Source organism: Paramisgurnus dabryanus, chromosome 10 (assembly GCF_030506205.2).
Source record: "Paramisgurnus dabryanus chromosome 10, PD_genome_1.1, whole genome shotgun sequence".
NCBI classification, from domain to species: Eukaryota; Metazoa; Chordata; class Actinopteri; order Cypriniformes; family Cobitidae; genus Paramisgurnus; species Paramisgurnus dabryanus.
In genome coordinates, this window is record NC_133346.1 from 14,151,390 (window position 1) to 14,174,551 (window position 23,162).

The 23,162-nt window shown below is 37.6% G+C and overlaps 1 protein-coding gene across 1 annotated transcript; it reads left to right on the plus strand.

Moving 5' to 3' along the window:
• Positions 1–4,489: 4,489 nt before the first annotated feature.
• Positions 4,490–22,713, plus strand: mtnr1bb (melatonin receptor 1Bb). Its single transcript, XM_065290792.1, has 3 exons — positions 4,490–4,846; positions 4,935–5,158; positions 20,996–22,713. Exons 1-3 carry the CDS (start codon positions 4,659–4,661, stop codon positions 21,841–21,843), a joined length of 1,260 nt encoding a protein of 419 aa, XP_065146864.1. The 5' UTR covers positions 4,490–4,658; the 3' UTR covers positions 21,844–22,713.
• Positions 22,714–23,162: the final 449 nt, after the last annotated feature.

Here is a 23,162-nt window from a genome sequence, read left to right on the forward strand (position 1 = left end):
GAAAAACGATCTGTTCTACTTCAGAAGTACTTCAATGCACTTGAGAAAGTACACTAAAATAATCACTTCACTTAAAGGTAGGGTAACACATTTTGAAAAATGCTAACGGTAGCCGCCTAGCAATGAAATCCCGATCCCACCCTCAAGTCAAATCGCCATCCAAAGTCACGCCTCTTTCCAAACACATGAACACGCACAGATCAGACGGTCACATCTCATGTCTCATTCACCAGTGAGAAAACTTTGCAGTACAAAGTGAATAACACTTCCAAAATAACCAACATAAACAACTGGTTTACATCAGAATTAGTTTAAGCACACGTTCGATTGTGTAGACGTAGTAACTATATCGTTATGCTAATCCGGAAAACGAACACAAATTTCATAAGCAACACAACGTTTCATCAAAGTAGAATATCTGAATCCATCTCAATACAAACATATCGCGTACCTACCTTACCAAAATAAACAGTGCAACGACCCTTTCAGACCCTTTGCCTCCTGCAGCTGTTTGCATCTCGCGGTAAAGCAGTAAAGTTACAGATGTTAATTTGGGTTTTTGCTCTTGCTCATCCAGGCAGTTTTTGCTGTTGTTGTTATAAAAGATGCATTTAGTTTTGTTGCTCCTGTGTAGGTTGTCAATTCAGCAGAAAAGTTTGGTGTTCAAGCTGTTTACAGACAGAGCGCACGTGAACGCGCCGATGACGTATGGTATCTGCGTGGACTCGCTGCGCGGTGGGAATTCAAATTACGCTTACGTATCAGGGACATAAAAGGAAACGTCCGTTCGGACCGAAATCTATGATTTGTTGAACATTTTTTGGTCCTACGCCTTTCACAGATGACATAAATTTTTACAAATACATTTAAACAACTTAACACAGTGATTGCTATCAGAATGTGAGGAGACTTTTAACCAGCATAACTAAAAATGTTTCAGGATCAAATCTGTTACCCTACCTTTAAATTGATTTTTTATTGTATTGAACTACTGTAAATGCGGTTGAGTAGACTACACTTAGATTTTCAGATAAAGTTAAAGTACTAAAGACAAATTTTTGCAAGTACAAAGTTAGTACATTAACAATGTGTACTTAAATAAAGTGTACTTTAGAACACGTTTCTTACCTGGGCAAACATGAATGAAATTGACACAATGACCCAATGAATGACCCAAATGAGTCAAGTTTTAATAAACTTAAAGTCGCAATGAAAAGTAAAATAAAAAACTGTAATTTGTTTTGTAATATTGTGGTATTTTTTTAAACAAATGATTTATCTGTGAGTTTCATTAATTTAAAAAAAAATGAATGTGCCCTCATAATCTTTAATCAAAAATACAAATCTCCTCCCCCCCTAAAAACGATCTCTCTTTACTTCCGGTCAAAATGTATGGCAGGTGGGCGGGGTCCGGGAGAATATCGCTGCGATTAGCAATTAGCAACACGACCCAATTTCAAATGATCCAATCAGATCTCGAAGGACAAGTTCAAATCCAGCCCTGGCTTATTTCATTTCAGAGGCTGGTTTTACTCGGATACACGTCACCATGGGGAAAATTAGGCAATTGATACTTCCGTTTCATGGCGACTTTAATAATAATAATTTACATTGGAAACAAAACCCGCTTTTTCCCTTTTAAACACATTGGCTACATTCTGACAAGTACGCCCGTTTTGCATGATCCAATTATCTCCAAGTGTATAAGCACAGTTTTATCATTTCCTTTTGTTTACAGTTAAGTAAGCGGATAACGAACAATGCCAAAGAACTAGACAAGCTGAAGGACTGTGTGTACCTTACGCCTAAAGCTATTTTACATTTTGTTTTTTCTTTGCTGAATAATTGCATGCCTATAACTGAACTTGTCTAATAGGCTTTTAGCCCAGAGCCATGTTTTAGCTTATAAATAACTCAATATCTAATTGTTCTGCTGAAACAATAATAAAATGCTATAAAGAGACTCCATGGGGTTTCCATCCTTTAATTATCTAATGCATGAGGTACTAATTAGGTACCTTGCTTTTTCCACACTGTATGTTATCACATTTGCTTCATATACAGCACATCCAGCAGTTTGTTATACACAAATTACTTTTTCTATTAAAGGCAAGACGTGTTTAATAATAAAGTCTTTTTCTATGACAGGATATACACATTCACAAAGTGACACAAAGTGTGGAGCAAAACTGAAAAGCAGTTTATTATAAAAAACAGTTATTGTACTCTTATTGGCTGCGTACCATATTGGGTTTTACATTCACATACTACACAATAATACCGATCCTCCACCCCACCGTATCCTCCTGTTCGGTCAGGCTATCTGTAAATCCATGGCAGTTTATTAGTGTCACTTTTGAATGTCCTACAAACTCTTGCTCGCATCAAAGGCACCTCGATTCTGAGCTCATGTCTATTGTAAGCATATACTTCGGCTCCTTTCCAGAACGTACTGAATTGCTTTACTGTCTGCCAACACCCTAATTGAAATTAAACCTTTTAAGTGACCAATTTGGAGTGCTTTACATCTCAGCTGTCATACAGATTGAGCCCCTGACGTAAAGCATGCAGGACAATTGCATATAATAGAATTTGCCCTTGTTTTAAGCTAATGCTACTTTAATAGGCATTAGCTTACATACCACATATCATTTTTGGGTAAAGGTCAGTTTTGATTAGATTCAACTGTTTTGTATACGCATGAAAATTGGTCAAAAATTGTCCCTAGCTGTCAGAAGTAAAAAGGTCCTAATACTGTATGTACCCTTACACATTGGTACCAATAGGTACCTTTAAAATACTAATAGGAACTCTTTAGGTGCTAAGGTGTACTATTAAAGGGTACCACAACGTGACAGCTAGGGACTTTTTTTTACTTTTTTTCTGATAGTCTAGATATTAATAGTAGTTTGCACATATGTGTGTTGGCAATGTGTGAACACAACCTCCCTATATGAAACAAATCAACGCACTCCTTCCGGTCTGGAGGTGAGATGATGGCTTAAATTATTCTACCAACTCATTAGGTTTTGTAACAGAGCCTCATGTACCAGAGAACACCACAAACAGTGTCAAGAGAGTTTAATCATCTAGATTATTCAAGTTTGCAGGAAAACCATATATGGATTATATAAAATATGGCATGTATAACACAAATTACGCCTGTCTGCTTTTTGCATTTCAAAGCCTGTCAGGATTTGAACACGATTCCATCACAACCAGTTTCTTTCGGTTTTCCCACATTTTATTTGAAATTACTTCTTGGCAAGCTGTCACATTTCGAAATGTTTGTGGTGCATTGTTGTGAATGAAGAAAAATACCCTGAGGATATTTTCCAAAAGACTCAAGTGGGTAAGAATCTTTTCGTATCAAGTGGAATAATTATATACATTTCTCTCCAATATCATTTTACTAATATAATTAGGATTGGTTTAATCAAATAAACTTAATCATGGAAAGATTTTCGAAATGTTTTGCATGTTTTTTGCACATCGATCTAGTTCAGAATAAATATCCCTGATGATTACTGGTATCCCAGTGTGATTTAAAAATAAGGAACCTAGCTTTGTCAACATTGTCAATGTCACAAATTTGGCTGTTTTTGATTTAGAAACTGTGCAAATCTAAAACATTTTTATACTTTATAAAAAACTTTCATTTGTTTAAAATTTTTTCAATTTCAGGATGATAGTGTCTTATATTTATATCAATTGTTACACACATTTTAAACAAAATATATATCTTGAAAATGAAGGATGCACTATCAAATGCCATTGTGTGGCTTATTTTATTCATTCATTCTTTTTTCAAACATCTTATGCAACCGTTTCCATTTCAGTGGGTTCTTGAGATGGAGATAAGAAAACATTAATTATTAAACCAATGTGACAGTGTTCACCCACATCTAACCGCATCCCATTCGTTAGTTCTGGCTTCCAGGGGCGCGCTAGATGTTTGAACACACGTGGAAAGTAAGCTAGTTATATTTTAAAATCGATGAAAAAGGAAAACAAATAGAGAGAAATGGTATTGTATTATGCGCTTGGAAACCTGCTGCTTTAAACACTGCCGAGAACCAATTGTTGAAGCAACACGTGGGAATCAATTGGAATCACACACTGTGCGCGCCGTACTTTTAACGTGAAGCAGGATCAACTGTCTGGATAAGATAACATATTAGTTTACTGGGACACCCTTAAGAAAATTAAGTTTAGTAACCATTTTGGATTGATGGCATTGATTAATTTTTGTAAAGGCAGCGGTTAAGTCTTTTGGAAATATATTACATAAAGATAATCACGTACAACCTTGATTAAACAATCTTGACTGAACAGAGCCAACAATGTCACAGATACCCTAAATCCCCCTACTGGTTCTCCAGTGACAATAACACGTGAAGTGTAACCACGTCCCTTCTGTATAACCTCTGCGCGCCGTGCGCTTCTTAGTAGTATGAGCGCGTTCTTGGCGCACACACGTTGTTGACAACTCCCACCGTCATTTGTCTCTCTTTTAAACTGGAGCCAATCATATTGCCGAATTTCCTTCCGATACGACATTGGATTTAAAATTCAGAGCAGCTGCGTTAACTTGGAGAGGGTCGCCATGGGGCAATACGGCGCCAGGTTCGTCCTGTTCCGTACCAGTTTTACGGTGAATGAGAGAAAAGGCACACCTTCTGGCTAGACAAGGGCAGAAACTACACAGAAATGAGTTTGGGAGGCTGAGAAGATGTTGGGATGGGATCCATCTCGTGTCTTTGGAGAGAGGAGTGATGCCAGGCGCGCAGAGGCAACAAGGACTCGTTGTTCACCAACTGTTTCAAACTTCTGTCGCTTTTTACAAGTATGCATCATACCAAACCTAGTGATCATTTGATACCAATGTTCGCATATGTAATATACTCCGTTTGAGTTGCTGTTCATGTCCACAGGTTTTGTGAATACGTTTTGAAAACCGGCATGCCGGAGCACATCGCCGTCCTGACGAACAGCACAGAATTAGGGCACGTCGGTCGCGCGTTGGACTCGAGCGCGCGCCCTGCCTGGGCGGTCGCGGTGCTGGCCAGCGTGCTGATCTTCACTACTGTGGTGGATGTTTTCGGTAACCTGTTAGTCATCATTTCGGTGTTCAGGAATCGTAAACTAAGAAATGCTGGTGAGAAATCATTTTTATGATTACGCACAATGTTCTTGCACTATATAAAGCACTTCACGTGCCATTCATTTAGTTGCTAGTATTGAATGGAGATACAGTACAGTGAATGAATAGTAAAAAAATACTTTTATTGGTCCCTTTGACTTTAACAATGTTCTTTGACATGCTACCTTAAGTGTACATTATATGTTTTTTTTATATGCTTTAACATACTCCACTATAGTTTACTGTTAGATAAACTCATAGTGACTTGGCATGTAACTTTTTATTTAAATAAAAACTAGTAAGTGCACACACTTACTAACACTATAAAAATCTAAAAGCATTCAGAATAAAGTCAATTCATTTGGTAAATCACAATCAACTTTATTGCAAAGTACACTCTAACAAAAAAACAATACTAAATAGTTTTAAAAGTGGTTCTTCGCTCGTAATCATAGAGGAATCATTTTTAGTGCCATATGGCACAGATGAAGTACCGGTGTAGCACCTGAAGTACCTGTGTAGCACCATATAGGTGCTATATAGAAGCATATGTGCTGCTTTAGTGGTGCTATATGACCCCCATATGGTTCTTCATACTGTAGGTGCTTTACAGGTGATTAAAATGGTTCCTCTATGATTACGAGCCAAGAATCTCTTTTAGTGCTATTTAGCACTGTTTGTTTTTAGATATCATGGGTTTAAAAGGTCCTAATCTGTACCATTAGTCACAGATAAGTATACATTTGGTACCAATATGTACATGTTAGGTACCAATATTATATCTTTATGTCCAAAGCTGTACTTTTTGAAAGGGTACCGCCCCAGGGTACATATTTTGACAATTTTTTTCTGACAGTGTACAAGGAATTTGTTTTGGTGCATTGTTGCTTATCAATGACAGTGAAAACTACAATACAACAAAGAAAGAAATCTCACCTGTATCTGGTCCACCAACACACTGTAAATCTGTCGAGCTTTGGCTGGCGTTAAGAAAAGCTTTACTTCACCTTGACCATGTCATCAAAAATTTACAGCAGCTTATTGCTCTCAGCAGTATGGGCTTCAAAGACTTTCCACAGAAGTTTGGTATAATTGGACCTGCACATCATTGCAAATCTGGCACCCTTCAGAGCCAATTTACATTCCTTTTTAAATTGAAAAAGGATTAATTTGCAGTTTTATCCATCTCAAAATTGACATTTAAATTGAACTGCGCTTCTCAAATTACCCCCTACTACATAAACACATTACCTGCTTTCTTTAAAATAGCATGATTTCCTCTTGATCCTTTTCCCTGTTTGTTATTATAAAAATTAAACAGCTGTTGAAATGTTACAATTGGGCTTACAGTGCTCAATATTGAGTGATTTAAAGGAGAGAAAAAATAGGCTGAGAAAGATTTCAGCACTTCAATAGCACTCTTGTGACAATGTATGTACGCATTGTGAGGTGGCAACACATACTGCTGACGCGGTGAAGTCTGGGGCTGTAATCAAAACCTCTTGACAGTTTGTGCATCTGCAGGGGTGTAAGTGTGTAGAGCGCTCACACAACAGACTTCAAAGCTTGAGCTCTCTCGCATTGAGCAAGAGGCAGACCTGTCTGCTTCAAAGGCACGCTCACTATCTTATACCACCCTCTTTCTGATAGACACTCTTGACTCTGTGCCTCCCCCTCCAGAGATATTCAGACACAGCTGGGGGGCGGGTATGGGGGGCATCAATGGCTCATAAGATCGAATAGGTATACTGTTAGATTTCGTACTTGGTTTCCCCATGATGGCTCATGGCTGTGGCAACCGTTGCTATCTTTTCGAATATTGAGTGTGAAGTAGAAAAATTCATTCCTTAATGTGTCAGCCCTCTATCATTAACAGCCAATCCAGCATCTGCCACAAACAATAACAATGTCCCGCAGAGGCACTAAAGTACAGGAAACAAATGGAGGAGGAGATATTTTGTGGTGCATGCCATGTTAACTAGAGTAACTAGATGGGGAATGATAAAGATGATGATAGTAGGAGATGATTTTACAAAAAGGTCTCATAGGAAGTGGTAATGTATGTTCCCACAACCCCACATCAAATACACGAGGTACGAGGTACGAATATAAAGGTTGTAAAAATCTTTCTCCTTTCATACCATCAATCCTTCACAATAATGACTCCCATTCTTATGGGCGGACGAGTATAAATGACTGTATGATAAGAATGATACCCCTATTTCTTCCCCTTCACCATATCTTTTCTATTATCTATGTAGGAGATTGTTGAGGAGCACATTTTACTCCATGTCCGGTTCAAATTTATAATTGCTTATACGCTGTAGCTGTCGCTTGAAGTAAAAACCGTGACCACCAGTGTCCTTGGCGACTTTCCCATTCACTGTCCCATGTGTGGTTATGCAATCATGTTTCTAGGAAGGGGAGTGAATGCCAAGTGAAGTCCTTATGCTGTCAGATTTCTGGCAGGGCCCTTGGTCGTGTAGGTTGGTCTCGGGCTGCCACCGCAGTGTGAATGTTTGAGCAGTCAGAGAGACCATCAGCACATGTTTGGGAGTATTGAAATATGTCTGCATGTGGTGAAGATGTCTTTGCAAGCCACAGGAGACGATAGAGTGTTTCTGTGTTGTGTTTGGGACTGTGTAGTCTACAGTTTCCTTTAAATCAGACCAAGACACGGCGTAGTGTGTTTGAAATGAGGGGAAAGATGAGTGTCATTTAATAACAGTGACTCCTATGGTATTATCTGTATGTTATAGGTTTTGACTAAGAACTTCCAAGTCTTTTAATTGGCATCTATTATGCTATTGTTGGCAAAGTGGCTCAGTGGGTAGCACTGTTGCCTCATAGCAAGAAGGTCACCGGTTTGAGTCCCGGCTAGGGTGGCCTTTCTGTTTGGAGTTTGAATCATGAATCATCACAGGTTTACACCGGGTACTCCGGTTTCCTCCTACAGGCCAAAAACATGCAAGTTAGGCAAACTTGTGTATGGATTAACTTGTTGTGCCATGAATATAGCTGTAGATGCTGGAATAGTGTAAAGGAATAATAAGAAGAAGACATATACGTGTTGGCAGTGTTTGAACACAACTGTCCTACAATGAAAAAAATTCACCCGCTCCTTCTTTTTTATCCCCGTTAACCCAAAGCAGTCTCATTTTTGATTCTCTTGTTAATGTGATGTCACACTGAACAAGCCCTGCCCACAGCTACTGACTGAAAGTCCTGCATTACCATGTCCGCCCTTAGTGAGTTGGACGCTGTCTGCCATATCTCAATAGTGGGATACAATTGTCTCAGACTGTATTCACAGGAATCAGTCTCTTTTGGTCAGGTGGTTGGGAGCAGTAGCTCATTTGCATTTAAAGGTACACACACGAAACCAGCTTGCTTTTCTCCCACCAAAATAGGGGCATTTTGAACATGCTATAATAAATGATCTATTGGATATTTTGAGCTAAAACTTCACATTTGGGGCACATGAAATTTTCATTACATAAATGTGCATAATATGTGCCCTTTAACATGACCAGGGCTGGGTTTCCCGATAACGATTGAACCAATAGAATGATTCGAATTTGTAGCAGAAGCTTGTTTAGGTTAATGATCTTCAGCCAATGTGCACTAATATTTTTTATAATATTTTTCATTATTGTTCAATGATTTTTGTTAAATGTTTTAATAATATGTGGATAGTAAAATATTCTTTTCCATATTTAGTTAGGACTCATCCATTGCAAAATGCCTTTTGCATTTTATGTCATAGTTTAGATCATTATTATTATTTGTTGTTGTTTATTATCTGTTTATTTATTATTTTGGATTATTGCATTGTACCGTAAATATTTATATGGTTTCTTTAATCAGATGCTATTTTCCTTCAAAAATGTTTTTTTTACTGTAGATGAATTATAGCAGCAATTGCTAGGAACAATTTATCAATTTGCTAGTACCAACTTTTACCAAAATTGTACCAAATACGTTTTCCTTTTTTATTTATTTATGTTTAGTCATTTAAATTTGATTTCTCATTTGAATTTTAAATATATTATATTAAAGTAATTTAAACAAAGAAGAACCCAATAAATAAATAAATATACATTTAAAACATTACATTATCGTCATTGCAGGAGTGCAATTTGCTGGTTGTCCTGCAGGTGACCTTGTAACTCTGTTGTCTTATGATGCACTTATGAATGAACGATTACTCCAGAGCACTCGTATATCTAAAATTAATTTCAAGTGCTACTTAAGTTACGAAGCTTTTGGGAAACGGCCCGTAATTCTAAGATGATTCGTACAAATGTTTTACTATCTACTTAGCCTTACGATGCTTTTGGGAAACCCGGCCCAGGAAGCTTATTACAATCTATTACCGGAAATATTCGGTTGCACGTGTCATCATGAAATGGCATTTGACCATCGCTACCAATCAAAATGCATGTTCGCTTAAAGGGACACTCCACTTTTTTTGAAAATATGCTCATTTTCCAGCTTATAGAAGAGTCAAGGAAAAATATTGAAACTCTTTGGTTATTTTTTATGCGCGATGCTAATGGACTAATCAGATTCTATGAATTATGCTAAAAGCTATGCTATGCTAAAAGTGGTAGCGCCAGACCTAGGAATCAGCTAAATGGATTATAAAACGGTAAGAATCAAATATTTAACTCTAGGGGAGCTGCAAAATGAGCATCGCGCATAAAAATAACCAAAGAGTTTCAATATTTTTCCTTGACTCTTCTATAATAATAATAATAATAATAATAATAATAATAATAATTATATGTTAATTTTTTATAGCGCCTTTCAAGAACCCAAGGTCGCTTCACAATGTGGGCAGAATACAAATAATAAGACAGATATACAGGCCAATTGCTTATTATGACAGACAAACAAGCAGCAGGCAGAGGGAGACAAGGAAACACTGATCAACATAAATCAAGAAAGCAAATAACATATAACCAAACATACATTTTGATGGAATATAGAAATAAAGTAAAGAAGAAAAGTGTTGAACAGAGAAAACTGAGTTATTTATTGAACATTGTGAATAGATGGGTTTTAAGTTGTTTTTTAAAGGTCTGGAGGTTGTCGGACGCACGAAGATTAGGTGGCAGCTTATTTCATGCTGTAGGGCCTGCAACACTAAAAGCCCTACCACCCAGAGTTGAGAGTTTGAACCTGGGTACGACGAGCAGATTGTCAGTGCTAGATCTAAGGGCCCTAGTCGGAACGTATGGTTGCACTAGTGCACTATAAGCTGGAAAATGAGCATATTTTATAAAAAAAAGTGGTGTCTCCCTTTAAATGAAATATGTGAACTTTTTTCATCCTCCCTTACTCACCAATTTATCCAAAATTTACATTTATTTATCTGACAAATGCACAATTAGCGCACAGATGATATCAATACATTAAGGAGAAGTTTCTTGGCATCGCCTGGCACCAGTATGGGCACTAATGTAGTAAACACAATAGATCGTATTTAACAAACTTTCAATGCATGAAAAAGAGCAATAACAAATTTTCTGTAATGAATCACTGATTTTCATTTGAATGTGGTCTGTCCCTTTAAGAAAGTTGACAGGAAATATTCAGTTTGATGCTTGCTCTGTTTGCGTCGAGGGGGATTTTGTCCACTCTTGCTTTTCCTTGGCCACGGGGCTGTGCTTGATTAAAGCTGAATCAGGTCAGTGTCCATTCGCAGAGCTGTCAAAGCCTTTAACATCTGTCCAGCTTTCCATATAAGGTGTTTTTTCTTTTTCCCTCTTTCTCTGAGTGTATGTGTGTTTCGCTTTCATATTCTCGTCTCAACTGTTGAGACCAGTGGAGGTGTAGAATAACTATCTGTACTCTTTCCTCACCACCTGTCTCCAAAACATAGCTGGATGTGGAACACCTTTGCTGTCACGCAGACAGACACATCGCACACATGGAAAGAATTAACAGTGGCACAGAAAATGGGTGGCTAATGTCTGACATTAAGCGGCTTAGGATGAAGGAAGAAATAGAGTCTGAGCAGAAGCCTTCAGAGAAACATTCCCACTGGCACAATGTAACTCATGTGTCCTCAAAGACAAACATAAAAGTTCATTATTTGGCTCATTGCATTCGGTTGAGCAAATTCAGCACCATGGACAGCAACAATACAAATTCATTATATGTGAACTTTGCCTGTAAAAACCAACGCTTTCTTACGAGAATTTGTACATATTTTACTGGTTGCCTAATTTTTATTAATTCATATGACCACATCTGTATGTTTTTGTACGATTTGCCTTGATCCCTGTGACATTGGGGTTAGGTGCGGGTTTAGGGGATAGGTTTTGTTGATGTTCTTTTCATGAGAATCGTAAATTTTGCACCATTACCTTCTTATGAATTCATACAAATTAGCCAATTTGGAAAATATGTACGAATGCTTGTGAGATCAGGCTGGTAAAAACCTATAGCCAAGTCATTTGTAAAAATATAACTTTAATGATGGTGCAAAACATAACAAGCAATGTGAATTAAAACACTTGTTAAAGTCAAAATTTGATGCTCCTAATCCCAAAATTAGATTATGAATTTTACAGATAAAGTCACGTTTGCCACAAATACACGTGATCGTTTAAAAGACAGATTTGAGAGAGATTTGAGAAAAGTAGTTTGGGGTACATTGCTGAAGGTAGCAATCCTCTCATATTGAGAGGGAGCAAGCAGCCCACCTGCTGTTTTCTAAGGCCTGAAAAACCTCCTTATAGGGCAGTTTTATAAACATCAAAGTTTGCAGTCGGGTCTGCCCTTGAGGGACAGATTTTAGGCAATTTTAAAGACATCAGTGCACAGGTGCGTGAGCTAAGATGTTAATTTAAATACAAGACAAATAGGGTTGCAATGTGCAAGTATGCTAAAGATAATTTGTCTTAATTTGTTCCATGATTTGCAATGCCTTCTGTTAGTGTAATACCGAGAGCAATAACTAAAACACCCCAGGTCTCTATGTAAGATTACTTGCATGCCATCCCACATGAAAGATCATATTGTGCTATTGAATCCATTCAGCTTAGCTAACCTACAGTCAGCAGTCTGTCACAAATAAATTCACAAGTGTAATAGAACTTTGTTGATGTCTTATATTTCATCTCACACTTTTCTTTCCCTTTCTACCCTCTCAGAAAATAAGGTGCAAGAAGGCACAAAAGTTTTCATTGGGGCTGTACCTTTCAAAAAAGTATAAAAGGTATACACCTGTATTGGTACCTTAAATTAACACATTGGTACCCTAGAGGTATACACTGATAACATACCTAAATAGTACATATTGGGATCTTTTGAAAAGTACCATCTTAGTGACAACGTTTGTACCTTTTTTACATTCAGTTCCAGTTTCACTCAACTGCAGGTTCAAATAGTAGACTGAGTTTGGAATCACTTTTAACTTTACTTGATGATCGTTTCACAGCACCAACTGTTTGTCTCGGACTGTCTGTTCTCTGTGAGCACTACCTCCTTTAAACTTCTTCAAAGATGCTTGGATTTAAATAAGTCAAAAATAAGTCAGTGCTTTCTGTTTCTGTCCAACGTAACGGTAGCATCTCCGATTCCCAAACGACGTCTTAGTATTTATCTTTCTGCAGATAGTTTCAACCAAAGGTCTTGCATTTCAAAGCATTCAGTTTATCAGTTGTGCATTTACTGAGAATCTTGTATTGCAAACTCTGTCATAGATACATCTCAATGTTAAATAATACTGAACTGAATTCATGCCGAGAGGTTGTGCTGCTTTGCAAAGTTTACTTTGCTATCTATGCAAATTCTTTTCGTCAATTCTACATGCTGTCTCCACCTCAGCAGAAGATAAAACAGCAAAACCCAGAACAGCGAGTGTGAGGCATCACCATGATCTTCAAACTCATCCCTTATAATTTCACAAACCAGAGAAACGGCAAAGAAAGTTACTGAATGTCACGATTTACTATATCCATTTATTCTTGCTTACATGGGCAGGATTTGATCACATTGGTTTAATGTAATTCACCAGCTACCCCTTAGAGATAAGAATGCAAAGCTTCAGACTTAAAGTATTTGATTATTGGGAACTTAGGCACCGAATCTGAAATTCATGAAGACAAAATTTGATCTGATCAAAGATTGACTGCCTAAAGCATTTTAAACCCTTTAATGCTTTTTTAACACGATGCAAAATAAAAATCTATAGTCTTTAGATTCAGCTCAAGCTTATCATTGTGAAGCATATTGAACCAAAGCTGAATGTTTCAGATGTTTTGTTCATGTGCCTGTTTGAAGTTACATAACATAATCTGAGATTTTTTTATATACATTATTCCATGACTTTTCTGATTTACATTGAGAGAATCAAATGTTATGTTGATATTTTGCACAGGCACAGAATGATGATGTAATACTCTTTGGTTAGAAGGGACACAGAGCCCATAGTGAGTTTCATAAGGGTAGGCGGCACAGATGGCAAATGGTTTGAAGGTTCATATTCTTCTGTCTGTAAAGCACATGCAGTACTTATACTTTTTATGTGTAGTCTCTGTAGCATCTGTCAAACTGGTCCTTACTTTCTCATCGTTTGATTTGTTTGTTGTTTTTAATAATTGAAGAGATATTTATTTCTGTCAAATGTTGTGTGGCCCTCTGGCATAATTGAGTTTTATTTTTCAAATGTTTTGTAACTTTTTTTGCTATGCAACCAAATTATTACTTAGTTTAATATTTCTATAGTAATACTTTTGTAAAAAATGCCTCAATATTTAATCTTTATTTGGTTTAACTGGGACACGACAGTTCCCACAATTGCATATGCTGTAAAAACATAATACGCCATATATTTATGCAGAAAAGGCATTAAAGAGATGACAAAACAACATGCACTTTTTTCAGAGGGAGGGTGGGTACCCGTACCAAACTGCTATGGCTCAAGGCCACTGTCATCGTGCTTGTCATTTTGTGCCACTGAGAGTTTTGGCTATTTGAGATTTTCCCCCTGGTGCTCTATTCGGGCCTCAGTCCAAAATTTTTATCATTGCCACTTCTCATATCCCGAAGGATTGATACACAAACATTACAGAATGTTTTAACATCACCAAACTCTTGTTGCAACATCTAAACATCTGCAACAATAGTGTGATTTCCATATTTTAGCCGGTGTGAAATAAATAACCTTGTGAATATAACATCTTCTAAAGAACTGAAGTGTTTATCCGCTTTTGGCTTGACACAATGCTTTCTACCTGCTGCATATTTTAATAAATGTATAAAATTGTATCTGTCTCAGCTTCACCAGTCCTCATGGTCCTTCGTGTTTGAACTTTGTTAGAAAAAAAAGAAAGAAATGGTCCCAAGCTGTCACTGGGACAGTACACTTTAAAAAGGTCATTATGTATCATTTAAGTACAGATATGTATTCATTTAGTACCCTTAATGTACCTCTGGGGTACTAATGTGAACTTTTTATGTGTAAAGGTGTACTTTTTGAACAGCTATTTGGACAGTGTACTCAGAGTACAAAACAATATATTACAAAAAAAAGAAAACCTAAATCAATAAAAAAAGGATTAAAGATAATTATAAAAAAAGTAATGTCATTGTGATTAATTGGTTAAAGATTGAATCAAGTAAGCTGCTGAGTCCACAGCATGATTTGGAATTCATTTTAAGTTCTCCGTATTCTGCATTCATTATTTTTCTTTCTTGGTTTTTAATCATATGTAGCGGCGGGGTCCCCGTGTAGTTGCAGCTTTTATCAGTTATGACTGGGAGTGAAGATGCTGTGCTAATGAGCACATAAATTTGGCTGCTGTGAATTTCCACAAGGTCACCCTCCTCCATTAGTAATTATACTTGTAGGACTGAGCTCTAGGTGAACCGTAAGACACGCTCGGTGAGGCTCTGAGCTTCCATCAAAAGTTCATTTCCATCTAATTACACATAGATCACCTTTAACTCTTTAAGAAAAGGCCATACCGAAAAGTTTTACTTTGATGGAGAAGAATCTTCACTAGTTTTCACTTATTTAGGTTTTTTTTTAAAGAAAAGCATAAAGCTGTGTGCAATGATATTACGCAGTGCCCGAAAATAGTCCCCCGCTATTGAAAGATACTAAGGGGACTATTTTCTGCTGCTGCGTAAAATCATTGCGCCTCCTGCAGCCATGTCACGGCAGCAAAGTCCTTGATTATTATGCCGGAATGATAGTATAGTTCCTAGCTATATCTGCCTTGAAAATCGCAACTTTAAATTTTTCGTCGGTCTTAGTACACGATGCAACTACAGAAGAGTCAAGTTTTAAATAGGAAAAATATCGAAACTCTTTGGTTATTTTTGAGCGCGATGCTAATGGTCTAATCGGATTCAATGGATTATGCTAAGCTATGCTAAAAGTGGTACCGCCAGACCCGGAGATTAGCTGAATGGATTCCAAAACGTTAAAAAACAAATGTTTAACTCTAAGGGAGCTGGAAAATGAGCATATTTTCAAAAATGTTAAGTATGAAAATTTAAGTTGAAAAAACTTTAAGCACATGAAAGTTTCGCGTGAGCACATGAAAGTTTCACGTGAGCACATGAAGGTTTCGCGTAAGCACATGAAAGTTTCGAGTGAGCACATGAAAATTTCCCGTGAGCACATGAAAGTTTCACGTGAGCACGCGATAGTTTCACGTGCTCGTGCGATAGCCTCACGTGAGCACGCAAAACTAAACTTTAAAAAAATTTCTGCACATGAAGGTTTCGCGTGAGCACATGAAAGTTTCGCGTGAGCACATGAAAGTTTCACGTGAGCACATGAAGGTTTCGCGTAAGCCCATGAAAGTTTCGCGTGAGCACATGAAAGTTTTGCGTGAGCACGCGATAGTTTCACGTGCTCGTGCGATAGCCTCACGTGAGCACGCAAAACTAAACTTTAAAAAAATTTCTGCACATGAAGGTTTCGCGTGAGCACATGAAAGTTTCGCGTGAGCACATGAAAGTTTCACATGAGCACATGAAGGTTTCGCGTAAGCACATGAAAGTTTTGCGTGAGCACATGAAAGTTTCACATGAGCACATGAAGGTTTCGCGTAAGCACATGAAAGTTTTGCGTGAGCACATGAAAGTTTCACGTGAGCACATGAAGGTTTCGCGTAAGCACATGAAAGTTTCGAGTGAGCACATGAAAATTTCCCGTGAGCACATGAAAGTTTCACGTGAGCACGCGATAGTTTCACGTGCTCGTGCGATAGCCTCACGTGAGCACGCAAAACGAAACTTTAAAAAAATTTCTGCACATGAAGGTTTCGCGTGAGCACATGAAAGTTTCGCGTGAGCACATGAAAGTTTCACGTGAGCACATGAAGGTTTCGCGTAAGCCCATGAAAGTTTCGCGTGAGCACATGAAAGTTTTGCATGAGCGTGCGATAGCCTCACGTGAGCACGCAAAACTAAACTTTAAAAAAATTTCTGCACATGAAGGTTTCGCGTGAGCACATGAAAGTTTCGCGTGAGCACATGAAAGTTTCACATGAGCACATGAAGGTTTCGCGTAAGCACATGAAAGTTTTGCGTGAGCACATGAAAGTTTCGCGTGAGCACATGAAAGTTTCACGTGAGCACATGAGTTTCATGTGGCCACGCGATAGTTTCACGTGCTCATGCGATAGCTTCACGTGAGCACGCAAAACTAAACTTTAAAAAAAAATTCTGCACATGAAGGTTTCGCGTGAGCACATGAAACTAAACTTTATTTAATTTTTGCTCCATCTCCCCTTGGGGGCTCCGTAGTTTACATTGTGTCTATAAGTAGTATAAAAACCTTATTCCACCCTAAGACAGTCAATTTGGCTTATCTGATGTGTTTTGATATCTGGTGTGGGTCATATGAAATAAAACCAATTGCATTTGTTCATTCATTTAATCACACCGGAAACGATCCCATAACTGTCACATTTTATTAAACTTCTTCTTATTAATCCCTTTTTAACGTTTGACTATGACATCGGCTACACGGATGTGATTTTTTGCTATCATTCACCATATAACAAGACTGGGATTTGATTTCGGCACCGCATAGAGCGTTAAGTTAATGCCTAAAGTCTCAGGCAGCTGTCTGAAAAAAAACAAGCAGGATTTGCACGGATCAGTAGAGTTGCTCATAAAGGACTGCATGAATTTCTGATGATTTAGCTACGTGTTACATAGGTCTACAGACTTTTACTTCTCCCAAGGTTACATGGTTTTAATTATATTTATTACCAAACCCCTACAGTTTTATTATTTTATTCTTTTTGTGATAAATAATTAATCACAGTATTGATTTCTTTGTTTGTGAAAAGCTCAAATAGCCCTTTGTATGAAGCCTTGCACTATAAGTTGTCGACTTTATGTGGTCATCTATTCCAAACATTCCCTGTAGATAAAGATTCAGAATAGATGAAGAAATTCCTTTATCCTAATTCATTACTGGGTCATTGTGAAGTCTTTTGTGGATTCCTATAGAAGATCTATAAGGCAAGTTTGTGTTTTTACAGCTGTCTTCCTACTTTTTTGAGCATAGGGAGTTTGACAGTTGACCAGGGAATGCATGTTTTGTTTTATTCTGTATCCCAAGGGTATTGTAACCCTCTCCACTGCTTTTGCAATGAAGTTTGGACATGAAATAAGAGGCTTTGCCCTCTAGTCTCTCTCTACATACATGTTTCTGCCCAGCTGTCAGTGCTTTCTTCACAATCGGACTGCTTTTCTTAACCATCCCTGTCATCACTGAGGAAAAAGGCAAAGACAAATTCTCAAATTCTCTTGTTCTTGTCTCCATGAATGGGATTCATATCCCATTGAGAGCAATCATGACCGCTGAATGTGAATTATATATGCATGGGTGTAATTTGAAGAGTTGTTTACTCTCTTACTCTGCATCTATGTTTTATATATATGTCACATGCACTTAATTACATTACAATATATCAGACTAGATTACTGTCTCACTGTCATCACAAACAAGTCATTTTTTTCTTGCTATTTTTAAGACCTGATAGTGTGAGATGAAGAGTTATATACAGAAGCTGATACAATGGCCAAAGGTTAAAGTCATTGATGATCAACCAAATGAACTTTAAGAGGATTATGTAGACATTGTATCATGCATACTAATGATAGTCATTGGTTTGTTCATGTGTGAACATAAAACCCATGTGAGTTATATATAAAACACGTTCAACACAACAGCACTGTGACCTTGAGTACATCTCCAGATGAATTATAGGGGCTGGGGATTAAAGTCCAGGGAAAAAGAAAGCCAGAAGAAGAAATGTTGGGTTCACAGAGGTCAGAGTAATGGTGTTCATCATTACACATACTCTCTGAGCAAGAAAAGGGAACAGAGCTGAAGAGAAAATTGGAAAGTCAGTGTCATTTCAGCATGTCAGGCTGTGAAAGTTAAGAGATAGGTTTTTTGTTGGATCACTGTTAAAGGCCATGGTGAAGAACAGAGGAGCAGATTCGGTAATAATCTCTTTAATATTACACCGAGAAATGGCAAAAATGTATTTGAGGTGTTTTTTTCTGTTCGACTGGGAGTTTTATTAAAGCATGTCTGTATTTGTATGCCGACTGAAAAACCCATGAAATGTTTTCATCACTTTCAGTGGGATAATCGGATTAATAGAGCTCCTTGCGGTTTGGGTCATCATGTTTCATCCGCAGTTGTTGGGTTGGGAGGGCCGAAAAGTGCTGACTGAATGTTAAAATGCTTTAAGGTCTAACAAGCCGCAGGGCATAAGAGCTGCGCCTGTTTGTAGCTGTTCACCAACATTCGTAATGCGATTGATTAAAATCTTCACTGGGAATTACAAAAAATTCAAAAGTTTAACATCTGGACAAATCTTATTTTGTGTGCATGCATCCAAAGCAGTTATTTGTTTGCAGATATTTAGAAATTAAAAGGAAATCTGAGCTCTATGCTTATTACATTCTTCAGTTCACATTGGCTCTAAACATTACGTTGACTGTTTAATGTGAGAAAATGGATTGGTGGGACCTTACAGAAGTTTTAGGGCAGTAGACCATGCATGACATTAATCTGAGAGGGCAGAGTCTTGAAGAGAATTGTTTAACACAGAGATGTGTTTTCATCTGTCGCTGTGTAATTAAAAGCTTCCCACTCCCTGGGGATCATGCGTTTGAAGTCGATGCGATTCCTTCTGTGTCCTTCCTCATCTCTGTCATTCTCGCTTTATCCCACTCCTGTTTTCTTTCTGCCTCTCAGAATGTCATTTCAAATGGTTTATTGGTGTACCACAGTCAATTGCAATGCCACAACAGGCGGAAATTCACTTTAGTGCATGACATAGAAAAAAATTGAGGATTTGTACCATGCAGCATATACTGTATACATGTACTATACAATAGTATATGGCTCAAAGGACACTAACATACAGTAGACAATTTATCAGTATTATAAGGGTCAATGATGTGACGTTATTTATTTTGAGTGCGTATGGTTCAATTAAATGTTAAAGGGTTAAAATTTCAAAATAAATTTGCAGATTACTTGCATACATTCTCTTTTTTGAGGACCAAGTCTAAAATTTCTAGTTTTATTTCATTTTGAAAGAATATTTGGGGGATAATTGCAAAAATGTCAATGTGGTGTAACCGATGTGTATCAATTGGTGTAACTAGTATTTTTTAATTGAAAATAAAAAAAATATTCATAAAACATGTGGAATAAAATATAATAATTTAGTTTAGTATAATATGATTTTTTTAACATAAATTTTTATATAATTTGTCAGATTATTAAAAAAAGCTGTTTTCAGCATATGTCAGGACAAATATTGCAAAAACGCATAAAAATTTACAATTAGAAATAACTAATAAAATGATATATAATTTTTTTTAGATGTTGATTACGCTTACATGCCATCAAGGTGGATAAAATATTTAATATTTATCATTCTTTGGCGCAATTGGCGGTTACACCATTTGACATTTTCAGGTCCATTCAGTCGTAACTTTTATAAAAATTGGTGCAAATGTAATTTTTTATTGCATAAAATTAACAAAAACACACTATGTGCATTAAAATAAACCTGATGCATGCTTTTAAAACAAGTTTTTAAAAAAGATTTTTGAATTTCTCATTGTGCCAAACCATTTTTGTCACTAACCCATAAACAGAATAGCAGATCTGCACTTAAAGGAAAACACCACAGTTTTTCAACATTTTACTATGTTTTTACCTCAACTTAGATGAATGAATACATCACTATCTTTATTCAATGTGTGCGCTTAATCTTTGTACAGCGCGTCGTGAATGTGTTAGCATTTAGCCCCATTCATTCCTTAGGATCCAAACAAGGATGAATTTAGAAGACACCAAACTTTGCGGAAGAGCACTTAGTTTGCAGCACTTCAACCTCTTTATAACTTTATTACAATATTACTGTGCCCAAGGTCGAAGTACTGCAAACTAAGTGCTCTTCCGCCATAAAATATAGTTCTCATTTTTTATCCGCTTCAAAAAATTCACCACGTTTTATTTTGTGCCACCATACTTACTTGTGTAACTACTCACGTAACAGTCTTTAAATGGGAAAAACATGGAAGTGTTTGGTGGCTTCTAAATTCATCCCTGTTTGGATCCTAAGGAATGAATGGGGCTAGGCTAAATGCTAACACATTCACGACGCGTTGTACAAAGATTAAGCGCACGCAATAAATAAAGTTAGGTATGTATTAATTCATCTAAGTTGAGGTAAGAACATAGTAAAATATTGAAAAATAGAGGTGTTTTCCTTTAATGACTCATGCATTAAGTCAATAATAATAATAATAATCTCTCCCTCTTGTCTTTTATCACAGGCAATGTATTTGTGGTCAGTTTGGCTTTCGCTGACCTAGTGGTAGCTTTCTATCCCTATCCGCTGGTGTTGTATGCCATCTTCCACGACGGCTGGTCTCTGGGAGACACCCAGTGCAAGGTGAGCGGCTTCCTGATGGGTCTGAGCGTGATCGGCTCCGTTTTCAACATCACCGGCATTGCCATCAACCGCTACTGCTACATCTGTCACAGTTTTGTCTACGGTCGTCTCTACAGCTACCGTAACACGCTGCTGCTGGTGGCCCTCATCTGGACCCTCACCGTTTTGGCCATCCTTCCCAACTTCTTCGTGGGTTCATTGAGTTACGATCCACGGGTTTACTCCTGTACCTTCACCCAGACCGTCAGCAGTTCCTACACTGTGGTTGTGGTGGTCGTTCACTTCCTGGTGCCCATCGCCGTAGTTACTTTCTGTTACCTGAGGATTTTCGTTTTGGTGATACAAGTGAGGCGGAAAGTAAAGAGCGAGGAACGGTCAAGATTGAGGCCGAGTGACTTGCGCAACTTTGTCACCATGTTCGTCGTGTTCGTTTTATTTGCCATATGTTGGGCTCCGCTGAATATGATCGGGCTCGTGGTGGCCATTGACCCAGAGGCCATGGCTCCACATATCCCAGAGTGGCTTTTTGTGGTAAGCTACTTTATGGCCTATTTCAACAGTTGCCTCAATGCCATCATTTACGGACTCCTGAACAGGAACTTTCGTAAAGAGTACAAGCGAATTGTGACGTCGGTGTGGATTCCCAGACGGTTTGGGACTGAAACTTCAAGGGCAGTCACGGATGGGATAAGGAGCAAACCTTCACCTGCCATTAATAACAATGAATGACTATTGAGACAATCACTGTTCACTCATTTAAAGAGGAATTATGGGAAATGCTTTAAACTTGACACTTGACATTTTTTTTATTCTATGACTCAGGGTTATTTCTGATTTCCAAGCATAATTATTGACCAAATATTTATCTCAACAACTGTATTTTAAATTTAAATTAAATGAAGTAACTTTCAAGTCCATAGATGTGAATCGTTTTCTGATTGGTGGCTTGTATTTATTAAGGAACGTTTTTGTACATTTGATGTAAGTCTGTTGTGTATGTGTATGTTGTATAAACAGTATCTGTTAACCATTGCCAATTCAAAAATCCTGCCTTACACTCCATCTCAAACAAACATGTGAATATTTCTAGTGCCAAACATACTGTAACAGGTCCAAAATACTTGACTGGTTGTGTTTGGTGTTTATATGGACCAAATGCATTTCTAAAAAAACAAAACAAAAAAGATGAGCTTCCAGAAGGCACAGCAAGGTTAAGCACAACTTAAAAAAAAAAAACACTGTGTGTATTCTGTTGAGGCAAATTTGGATTATTCAAAGTGAATGGGTGACTGCGTGCTGTCCACATCAAATGTCATTCATGACATTTCATGACTTTGGGCTTTATTACTTTCCCAAGGAAAAAAAGAAAGAAATACGCACGGCACCGAAATCATTAATTTCTTCAACAAATGTTCTGTGAGCAAAGTGCAGCAGGCATTTAGATTAAGTTAAAGGTTACTGCCAAAGGAAAAAAGTATTAGTGTTTGCCATTACCAGGACCTGAATTGAATGTATTATTGATATCTGTGCTTGTTTTCACTTGATTTGACAGCGTGCAGTTTAATCTGCCCGTCATACTGTATGAGACGTACCATGCAATGAGACTGTGTGTGAGAACGTGTTTCTCCATTGACCTCAATAAAAGATAAATAAATAAATGATAATGAAATGCATGTTTTTGGCGACTGCTCAATATCTCTGGTGTATGAATGGGCTGAGAGGCGATTACAAAGAGAGACTGGGATGAGCTTACTCCTTACAGCCACATGTGCAGGGGGAATTATGAAAGATGTGTGGCTGAAATCCCAGCAGATGGTGTGGACCGAGACGGATGAAAACACAGATACTTGGCCGGACTGTGAGTGATCTTGTAATCAATTTGCTGTATGCATTTAAAATCACACAGTCAGAGGTTTGACAATGAAGATTTGATTTTAAACCAACCGGTGAGCATAGTGCAATGTCTGCACTGACAGATTGTGAGTTTAAATCAAAGGGTCTGACAGGAGCCTTGCAGTACACCAAAGCACCACAAGTGGAGACATACA

Coding starts and splice junctions, on each gene's coding strand:
- mtnr1bb (XM_065290792.1), top strand. CDS start 4,659: ATGAGAGAAAAGGCACACCTTCTGGCTAGACAAGGGCAGAAACTACAC. Junction 4,847..4,934: donor ACTTCTGTCGCTTTTTACAA/GTATGCATCATA, acceptor TCATGTCCACAG/GTTTTGTGAATACGTTTTGA. Junction 5,159..20,995: donor TCGTAAACTAAGAAATGCTG/GTGAGAAATCAT, acceptor CTTTTATCACAG/GCAATGTATTTGTGGTCAGT.